This window comes from Styela clava, chromosome 10 (genome assembly GCF_964204865.1).
Source record: "Styela clava chromosome 10, kaStyClav1.hap1.2, whole genome shotgun sequence".
In the NCBI taxonomy this organism is placed as follows: domain Eukaryota; kingdom Metazoa; phylum Chordata; class Ascidiacea; order Stolidobranchia; family Styelidae; genus Styela; species Styela clava.
In genome coordinates, this window is record NC_135259.1 from 15,699,368 (window position 1) to 15,710,346 (window position 10,979).

At 34.9% G+C, this 10,979-nt stretch overlaps 2 protein-coding genes across 2 annotated transcripts; both read right to left on the minus strand.

Moving 5' to 3' along the window:
- Positions 1–17: 17 nt before the first annotated feature.
- On the minus strand, positions 18–5,143 carry LOC144428383 (uncharacterized). The gene is made up of 2 exons (XM_078117524.1): positions 5,015–5,143; positions 18–2,638 (listed from the first exon to the last, which is right to left on the minus strand). The coding sequence occupies exons 1-2, from the start codon at positions 5,138–5,140 to the stop codon at positions 884–886; spliced, it is 1,881 nt and encodes a 626-aa protein (XP_077973650.1). The 5' UTR covers positions 5,141–5,143; the 3' UTR covers positions 18–883.
- A 31-nt stretch (positions 5,144–5,174) lies between these two features.
- LOC120338440 (ralBP1-associated Eps domain-containing protein 1-like) lies at positions 5,175–10,752 on the minus strand. The gene has a single exon (XM_039406452.2). It carries the CDS (start codon positions 9,984–9,986, stop codon positions 7,557–7,559), a length of 2,430 nt encoding a protein of 809 aa, XP_039262386.2. The 5' UTR covers positions 9,987–10,752; the 3' UTR covers positions 5,175–7,556.
- Between the last annotated feature and the right edge of the window lie 227 nt (positions 10,753–10,979).

Sequence of the window (10,979 nt, forward strand, 5' to 3'; positions counted from 1 at the left end):
GAATTACTATTAAAATACTGAAAATAGAAGACATAAGCAAGATAAATATATAACTCTATTCCATATCGAAGGCAGTATTCATTGAATAAAATGTGTTCGCTATGATTAAATATAATAAATGAAAACAAAATGAATACGGTAAGTAATACATACACAAAGAGATTGGACAAAAAAATCAAGTAAGTTTTATTCAATGACATTTTCAACTAGTCACCCCCTCATGAATTATAATTCTACAAATGAAGCACACGGTACAAGATCTTTCTAACCTATTTAACAATGTTTAAAAAAGTAGAATCACAGGCTGCAATAACTGCGATAATTGCACAATATGTAGATATATTTTAGGTTATTAAATGCTTTTATAATACATAGTCTGTTTCTAAATAGTCTGTGTTGGTAACTTTCTTAAACCAACAAAATATGAAAAATAGATTCAGGCACAGATGACCCTAATCCTATATTATAATCATACAGTGACAGTGACTTCGACACTCAAGTGTGAACACCTCTTTCAGATTATAAAATTCAAGAAATAATTGCAATACAGCTTGGAATAAATATTTTACACTCACATATTGCTTTTTCATGGACAATCAATGACAGCGTGTTTTATAACAGTAAATAAGTATGGTAACTATGAGCAAAAAGAAGAATTCTTCTTACTGAGAATTACAACATGAAAATTATAAATAAAGTGTCTATGTGAATTTACATGCAGTGAATCCCTGGTGATGCAATGTATTTATAAGATACTTTCCATAGATTCATAGAAAATTGGGCGCTCCAGAAGTATGTGTACCAATATAGAGGTAACTAATTTTGTTCGCCTACTTGACATCAAGTTTTGTAAAGGGACAAAAGCCCTTATGGGTATGGGCAATTAATGAATATCATTATTCATTTTGGTTGGTAAATCCATATCTAAAAACTTTTGAAAACTCACAATATCATCAGAGGTTTGATTATTGCCAGAGTTAATATTGTCTTCACAAATACTAGGAGCAGAAACTTTTGTACATTTTTTCATGTGCTTGTTTCTGTTGACTGATTGTGTGAATTGCTTATGGCATTTATCACATGAGTATGGCGTAGCACCTGTGTGCACTCGAGAATGTGTTTTATATTGGCCAGACTGTGCAAAACCTTTTCCACATACTTCACAAACATATGGTTTGACACCTGTGTGAATTAGCATGTGTCTTGTTACGCCGGTCTTTCTAGTAAAATGCTTACCACATACATTACAAGCATGTGGTTTTAGACCTAAATGACCTTTAGCATGAATTTCCATGTACCCACGTTGAGCAAAGGATTTACCACAAGTAGTGCATAGAAAAGGTTTTTCTCCTGTGTGAGTTCTGATATGATTATTTAAATCACTTCGTCTTGCGAAAGTTTTATTACATCTTTCTTGAGTACAAGCAAAAGGCTTAATTTCTAAGTGTATTTGCATATGTCCCAATAAATGACCTTGTTGTGTGAAACCCATGTCACACTTCGTACAACGGTAAGGTCTCTCACCAGCGTGAACCCGCAGATGAAGATCAAGGGTTGTCTGTGAGAGAAATCTTCTTGAGCACTGATTGCATGAAAAAATACACCTCCCAGTAGTGTGAGTAATAGAATGTCTTACTAAATGAGTTGTAGTTAGAAATCCTTTACCACATACTGCACATATATGAGACCTTTCATTTGCATGAGATGTCTTATGGAGCTTTAGTTCATCTTGTGAAAGATAATTCTTGCCACATTTGCGACATGAATAAAATTTAGTTCCAGAATTTAATGCTTCCATGGTTTTGAATTTTCTATCTACATTGAGCTTGGAATGAGATTTTTTAATTTTGTGCGCTCGTTCTTTTCTTGTTTTACGCTTTTTCTTTCCATTTATTGCTTGAGGTTTCATAGTTTGTTTATTTAATTTTACTGTATATGTAGGAGATAAATCATCATCAGAGTCTGAAACTACAAGAACCAAAGTTTCTGTGGGTTCCGCATTTTCAGTTAGTGAGCTCTTTTTTCTTCTTGATACTTTACAATGCATTTCAGACATCAAAAGTTTATCAGTAATTGATTCCAATTTAAATTTCTGGCAAAACGAAGATTTTTTGGAGCGTCCTGTTTTTCTTGGAGAAAACTTACTTATAGGTTCTTGCAATGTATCATTTTCTTCGCTACATTCTATATTCTCAGGGACATATAATACAGGAATATCTCCTGCCAGTGTTTCACCTGCGCCTTTAGTACAGTTATTCATATTATTTTCCCCATTTTCATTTTGTCCATCATTCAACTGAAGAATAATGTTTTTATCAGATAAAACAATATTTCCCTCTTTTTCAATGAGTGATTGGTATTGGTGATGATCTACAGTCAATGGGTGTATCCGAACAATACGACCCTGGGATTCACCATCCATTGTGATGGCATAAGCTGAATCATTTTCGGTTTCCTCATCGACATTTTGAACATCTGCATCATTCTGTAAGGATGTTGAAGTATCGCAAACAAATTCTTCCCAGTTTTTGACAATGTTTTCTTTCACAGGAATAATATTGTCAGAACCACTAACTTCAATAGTAATTTGAGAGTTAGTGGAATCCATTGTTGTCATTTGCTGATTATCGCTATTAGTCTGAAAATACATCACATTTCGTTAGTGGTACTATTAATAGATTTATAAAGAAAGTTATTGGAAAATGGCAGAATTCTAATCATAAACAAAACAAGTAGCCTATGGTACGAGATATATCCAACAGTTGTGTGCAAAAAGTAATACAGAAAATATATAAATGAACATGTTCAAAATGAATTAAGTATTTAAATAAAATTAAAAAAGTAATTTACCTATATTTAACCACCCATACTGCAAAAGAATTTGGGGTTAAAATATTAGCAAAGCATTTTTGAGAAACACCGAAATAAATAGAATACTGTCAGTACAATGAAATAGCAACTAGAGGCGACTAAACAAAAGCAATAACATGCAAAACAATTTAGCCTTCCTTTATAAGCATTTTACAAAAATAGACGACATATTGCACAGTGTAATATATAACAATTTTCGGCGCTCCCGAAGTATGTGCACCAAGATGGCACACAATCTGAACCCTAACCTGGTACACATACTATGTTCAGAATGTGCGCCATCTTGGTGCACATACTTCTAGAGATCCCAATTTTCAAACTAAAACAGACATTGACAGAATTATGTTTTATTATTTTATATCACCATTATAAGACATCTTAACCCAAACAGGACGATTGATAAAAAAAACTTCATACCACCAATGGAATGCCCACAGTTGAATGTAAACAGACACATGAAATGACATAATACCATAAAAATAACATTTGAAAAACAGATACTGATTGAACACTTCAAACGGAAAAGATATTTAGACACTTTTTGCAATCAAACAACTTAATGAATAGAACTGGCACTTTGAATACTCAACTGTCATTCCATGTTTGCAACAATGTCATGTACAATTTTATCTGTTAGCTGAGATGTGCTAGCACAAACCAATGATGATGGTATATCATCACCAGAAGTACATATCTTCTGATGCTGCCTAAATCCATATAAAAACGGAAAGCGTTCAGAGCATTTCTCACAAGAGTAGGGTTTTTCACCTGTATGTACTCTAGTGTGAATTAAAAATTGTCCTGATTGCCCAAATGACTTTCCACACACTTCACAGATGTAAGGCTTATCACCGGTATGAGTCCTGATATGCCTTGTCATGTCAGTTCTTCTAACAAATCCTCGACCACAAGTGTCACAAACATGAGGCTTAATGCCTGTGTGTATCTTCGCATGATTGTCTAAATGACCACGTTGAGTGAATTCTTTACCACAGGTTGTACACAGAAAAGGTTTTTCACCAGTGTGTATTCTTGCATGAGTTTTCAAATCGCTTTGTCGAATAAAACACTTTCCGCATTCATCACAACGATGTGGTTTAATACCGGCATGTATTTTCACATGGTTTAGCATATGGGCTTCGTGTTTAAATTTTGTCCCACATTCTTTGCATTCATATGGTTTTTCACCAACATGGTCTTTCAAATGAGCTTCCATACTAATTTTAGTTGCAAATGTTTTATCGCATAACAAACATGACACAGTTTTTTTCCTTTTCTCATGTACTTTCATATGCCTTTTTAACCGATATTGTTTAGTTAAAACTTTGCCACAAGTTCCACAAGGAAAGTCTGAACCTTGAGATTTAGGAGCTCTTTTCCTATCAGTCCTAAAATGTAGTTTTGCATGTCTTTTCATGTTTGATTTAACAGCAAATTCCTTACCACACACCTCACAAAAATATTTAATGTGGGTTTTACCTTTTTTCTTCCTTGGTTTAATCGTTTTCAATAATGATAGTTTAACTTCTTCAATAACTTCTGGTTCAGAATCTGAATCAGAAGCAATAAACAAAACAGTATCAGTATAATCAACCTGTTTTAAGCTATCAATGCTTGATTTACTGCCGCTATTAGCACAAATATTCTGGCCAGAAGATGGTATATTAATAGATGCCATATTTTTCAGTTCTGTCATTAGTAATTTATTAGTAATAGACTCCAATTTGTGGCTTTTTTTAACAGGGCTTGGATTTTTTATATGAGACACCTCTTTGTCCAATTCACTACTTGAAACTTTGTCACCATCTGAACCACTATTTACAATGATCATATCAGAATGTGGCTCCGAATCTGATGAAATATGAATATCCTCCATTTCATAACCACGACTTTCATTGCAACTTGGATCTGAAGAGTCGCATTCAGACTCTGAAGATGAAGCATCTACAACTTGTTGCGATTCACTAGCGACAATACCTGATTCATATTCTGCTGAATTATTGCTATTTTGAGGTACTTCGTTACCATTCTGAATATCATACCCATTTGCATGTTCAATTACGGATTCCTGAAAGTCTTTACTTGTTTCAATTTCACAATCTGCTATAATAACATCATGCATATTTACACAATCAATAGTTACCGGGTCGGCTATATCACTGGAGTTGACCTCATGAGAATTCTGATCAACATCACCAAATTGTTCTACAGGATCAAAACTTAAATCCAAATGTATTTCATCATTGGAATACAACAATGCATTATCCATATCAGTGCTAATCTACAGTCATTTAACAATTCAGCTGTATAGAAAACAATAAAATAGGTTCACATAATATTATACTGTAAATAATTATGCACAAAGTCACCAAAAATATGATGTAAATAGTTGTAATTGGCACATTGAAAACACGCACATGCACCATTTAACAATAGGGTAATGGTAAAGAAAAAATAACTATGCTCAAAAAGTACACAAGCAGTTTGCTACAAAATCGGGTATGTAGGTCAACACTTCTCAGAAAAAGGATTGTGATGTGAAATTATCTGTTTCTCTGTCATACATAAGAGCAGTGTCCACACAATATGCGATACAATAATAAGTCAATAAAATTTGAACCAAAGTCAGTCAAATTATTTGTCTGATAATGCTAATATCCCATGCATGTTACATGTTATTACAATAAAGACATAGAATAGCAAGGTATTATAAATACCGTAGTTGAAGTAAAACTTAAAACTTGCTACATTAATATAGAGAAAATATATAACAGCCAAATTCAGGTGCGATTGAGTGCGATCGCAAAACTAGAACTGAACAATGGACAAAAAACTTAACATGCGAATCCAGAAAATGTGATGATGATTGGTGTATTTCCAGGTTATGGGAAACAAGGGCAACTCAAATTAAATTGAACGAACGAACTGGTAGAAAATGTTAATAAAAATATTTGTCTTAACTATACATTTCCAAATATGAATTACTGATGAACACACCATCATCAAACATAGTAGTGTTTGTCAACAATGTTTTTCTAAAGGAAGGTAATAAACAATGTCAGTAAGAAAGTAATCAACACAAAAGTGAAATAAATTGTTTAGAACTTATTATAAACTTAACTTTGAAAAATAGGTGGAAATGAATATACCAACAACATTCATGACAAGATTGAATTTACGAGGAAGAAATTGAAAGGATGTTGACTTGTGGACACAAATATTGACAAGGCAAACCTACCGGTACCATATATTTTGAAACTGATGGGTTGGGTTGACACCAAGTAATATGGAATTAGGGTGACCGTACATTTGAACCCACGTACATTTGGACCCATGTGTATATTCGCGGGTTCAATCTATATGCGGGTGCTAAACCCATGGGTTAGGGTTAGTATGAGTTCAAATATCCGTAAAACAACAAAAATTTCCATAGGTGCAATAGTATGCCGGTGCAATCGTCGTGGGTTCAAATGTAATGGTACCTGGAATTAGAATCCAGCTCAGCAGCATAAAAGTACAACGCCAGACTAAGAGAAAAAGTAAGAACATACCCAAGCATTATTTAATGTAAACTGCATTTGCAACTATATACATATATGAAAATACAGATTCATTCATAGTTTATATCTTCAAAAAACCATCAATATTAGTAAACTTATAGCGGAATTCAAGTATTTCCATAATGGTAAATAGATGCAGTATGACTTATGTTGAAAATTTCGTTGTATAATTTACATTAATTTTGAACGCTACGATTGTTGCCGTTGGAAATCAGGCTGGGGTAAATGGGTATTGCATTTCTGACAAATATACCAAACATAGACATAAAAGTAAAGTACCGTAGTTTCACTAACATAAGACAACCAAATTAAATGTCACAGAACAGAATAATATCCAGTCATAAGTTATTAGGGAACTGTAGTTCACTGCTTCATAGATATCATAATGTTTGTCTATACTGCGATAGATATTTCAAACATAAGCACTGATGCTTATTAATATAATTTCTTCAGGACAGTAATTAATGAAGAACTTTACAACAAGTATAAATAAGCCTATAATGTTTTTTATTGAACTTTTATTTCAGAACTAGAATGAATCCTCTTTGGATTAAATAATTACAAATTAGTTGGGTGTAGGAAAATTAAATCAAAACAGCATATGAATTATATCAATAAGCATTTTCATCAAAATTATTAACAAATATATCTTTAGTTCAATATCAATCAAGCTCGATTTGAATTTTTCTGATAAATCCGCCTAGTAATGTGTGTATTCACCATTTACGGACAATGTAGAATAGTCATGAATTCAACCAGACACGAGTTTAAGGTAATTTTCACAAGGAAGCAAATATGAAAAAGGGTTTCTTTCACAAACACCCCTTTTCCTCCAAGAATACCTAAATATGAATAGTACAACATTGCATGCTTTTTTTGTAAAAAAAATTATTTCCAAACATCCCAATTTAATAAGCAATCTTAGCATCCGACGTGAATAGTTTTCAAATAATAACTTTATGAAATAGTACCAAATTATACCAAATATCAGACACCACTAGGCTCTAACACATTGGCATGGTAAACAGATACGCCTATGCTACTCGTCAGATTAAAGTGGACAGCTCCATCTCTCAAAAACTGTACCAATATGCATGTGAATAGTTATCTGTCATAAATAAATCTTTACTGTGAAAATGGTCTGAGTTGGTGTATGGACATTTCAACGGTGATACGTGACTGCATAACATCCTTAAGTTCCTGTTGTAAGTCTGCGTTAAGTTTTGTCAGCTTACTATTATGAAGTTTCAGGTCTCTGATTGATTGCTGAAGTGCATTCTTAGATCTCTCAGCTTCTTGGTGTGGTTTTTCTATTATAATAGGTATGTCACTGGATCCTGTCGCTACACTGTTCGATTTCATGAGTTTTGTGTGACGATCAGGGGCGATTGATAAGTCTGCGCTTTGTATACGAGTTCTTGGTGGTTTTGTGGGTGCGGAATATCCTTTTTTATTTGTTGCCTTTTCCGGAGATTTTTCATCTTTTGCCCTGCTTTGTTTTTCAACCTGACTGTGCCTTGGTGCAGGGGTGGGCTTTGTGTTCGGAGTCTCAATATCTTTACCTTCTTGCTTATTAGAATGTGCAGTTGCAGATGCTGGGGAATGACGATTAGGTGAAACTGATTCCTCAATTTGTCGACTATTTTCAAATTGACTAAAATCAGCAAATTCTTCCGACTGAGAGGCTGCAGATTCTGTAACAATTGGTTGCTGTTGAGTGTGAGGTCTCGGAGGTGGAGTTGGACCAGGAACTTGAGTTTTTGTGGAATCTGATAAAACTTTAGTATGTGCTGCTTCTCGTGCTAGTTGTGTTGGTCTTGGTGGCGGAGTTGGAGCAATGTTAACATTATCTCGCAATATTACACTTGTTTCCATCGATGAACTTTCCATTGAAGAATCTGAGCCAGATCTAGGTTGAAGAGGCCGAGATGACCAATCACTTTGGTATTCTTGATCAGATGATGGGTTGCGTGTTGGTTTTTTATCAGTTTCGGTAAGTGACCTATCACTGGTCCCTGTTGATGAATGTGATGAATTAGAAGACGAACGCCTTCTGGGACTGGCATGACTATCAGGTTCTGATGTATCATTCTTCAATGAACCATAAGGATTTGTTAATGATTTGTGCGAGGGTGGAACTACCAGACCTTGTGCATGATGGTCTTCATCATCAGTACTTTTAGATGAGACTTTTGAGCTCATTTTTGCAGTGTGCATTTCGTGTTTTGAAGGGGTGACTCTAAGTGCTACTGGGTGAACTATACCCGAGTTATCAGCATGATCTAATGATTGGTCAAAATTTGCAAGATTCGTTGAACTTGAAGTTCGGTCACTGAATGTTTCCCATTTTTCAAGATTCCAGTGAGTTTTGTTATCTTCTCGTTTTACATGAGTTATTTGAGGCTGAATTCCAGGCTTTTCCGCAAGATTTTTCGCAGGTTTCATAGGCGCTTGAGTTGGTTGTAACTTTTCACCATCAACCGATTCATACAATGGCCTTTCAGTAGGTTTTATTTCAGACGTTCTTTTACCATCAGGTGTATCTGTTGAGATTACATTCATGTTACTAAAAGATTGATTTACTTCTCCAATGCCACACATTTTCATTAAAGGGGGTAACAAGGTCTTAGGCAAGACAGCTGGCAGTTCATATCCATTTTTGCGCGCAACTACAAGATGGAAAGCTGCGCAAAACTCAAGAAGTGTTAAATGACCATCTTGGTCCATGTCACACAATTCCCAGATATGAGAAAGTTCTGGGATTGGAAGTCTTGATTTTGTGAAGAAATTACGGGCAGTTTGACCATCTATTTTACCATGAAGTTGAGGTTGCATCGATTCAAATTGATTCCTGTAATAAAATCCTTGTTCTTCTGTGACATACCAAGGATCATGCGTAACATTTTCAGTTCTTCTGCTGTCAGTAGCATAGTATGCATCACCAGAAGGGCGTTTTTGCAAGGACTGGTGGCTTTCTATATGTTTTTGCTGTGAAGAATTTATTTTATTGTGAGAGTCTAAAACTTCGTCATTGCCAGCTAAGTTAGCCATTTTATCATGGCTGTCCGCTAAAAACGAAGAGTCATTATCGTTGTCAGAAGATTGATTTCTCAGAATATGACTAATTGTACTACCAGGCCCATGCGTAATTAAAAGAGGTTGTGTACCGGGGTGCGTAATTCTGTGACTGGCTGCTGGATGAGCTTGACTTGCATTGTGGGTAAGATCTAATCCAATTCCAGTTCGACTAGAAACAGGCTCATCATTCAACCTTGTTGAAGGCTGGATTCCTTGATGCAATGATGGGATTACATCTGGCCGTGACTGAGTAGTATAACTGGCAGGTGCAGGAGAAGCAATAAGAGGGCCAGCTTGATTGACAGATATTACAGCTGACTCGGAAAATGAAGTCCATCCTTCATCCTGCCTAACGACAGAACGAGGAATTTCTTTAGGTGGTGCAGAATGAATCGGACTTTCTTCAAAACTCATCCATGCTTTTCCACCTTCTGTTTGAGACTTCAAAAATGCCTGTCGTGGTGTTCCAGTAGTCATTAAAACTTTTGTTAATAACTATGATAGGTACTCAAGCAATTTATATATTTTTCTCAAAAATATAAATATTAGGTTTAAATATATTATCCAGATAAGCACATTCAATTAAAAAAAAAATGCACAAATTGGGAGCATTTGGTATGCACAGAAAATCAAACAATCAGAATGCGACCCCCAAGGAAAAGTTGTGTGGCCTGCAAAATGAGTTTTTAATTTAGTTTAATATGGTACATGTGAGTAATTCCAAGACTATAGCCTACCTGAGTCCAATTTATTTTCCATGCACATGATGTTGCAATGCCCTAGCACTGTAGCAGCTAGCTTGAGCGAAGCGAACAACCCATGTCATAAGATCAATAACTAAATTTTTTGTGTCTGGAACTACTAGAAAGCCTACGCAGTCTGTTAAATAAAAGTGCGACCCGCGGTTTCACCCAGTCATTTGTATCTGGCCTGCTCTTATTAAAGGTTGCACACCCCTGACTTAAACCATATTACTGTATTATGCTACCTCATGGCAAAAAAGGCCAAAACTTCTGGACTGAAAATCTATAGGCCGAAAAGCCTGTGGACCCTGTGATATACCTGTATGCAGATATACTGACAACCTAGCATTGGAAAAATTACAGAAAAATGTGCAAAAAATATGTTTGAGACCTGATAATTTTATTTCCTGAATAAAAAAGGACAGATCATTGAATCGTCTTTTTTATCATCGATGATACTATTTACAAAGTCATAGATAGAAATTTCTGATATCTGAATATACTGATATATGGTACCGGTACAGATATTGGAATAGGTTAACTACTACAGTACGGTACTAGACTAGGTGAATCAATATAATGCAGTAGTCTATTCTACAATATACAGGGTGGATGGATGGTTTTAGGGATTTCTAGATTGATTTTCAAAATCCAAATGCAGTTGGACTACTTTTTCACACATACTGCAGTACTGAAAAAAAAAACAGCCAGTGTACATTATTACACA

What these genes read in the sequence shown, in the direction of transcription:
- LOC144428383 (XM_078117524.1), bottom strand. Translation starts at nt 5,140, where the DNA reads ATGGATAATGCATTGTTGTATTCCAATGATGAAATACATTTGGATTTA. An exon ending in CCAGTGATATAGCCGACCCG is followed by an intron (nt 2,639 to 5,014) that starts GTAACTATTGAT and finishes ATGTATTTTCAG; the next exon opens with ACTAATAGCGATAATCAGCA.
- LOC120338440 (XM_039406452.2), bottom strand. Translation starts at nt 9,986, where the DNA reads ATGACTACTGGAACACCACGACAGGCATTTTTGAAGTCTCAAACAGAA.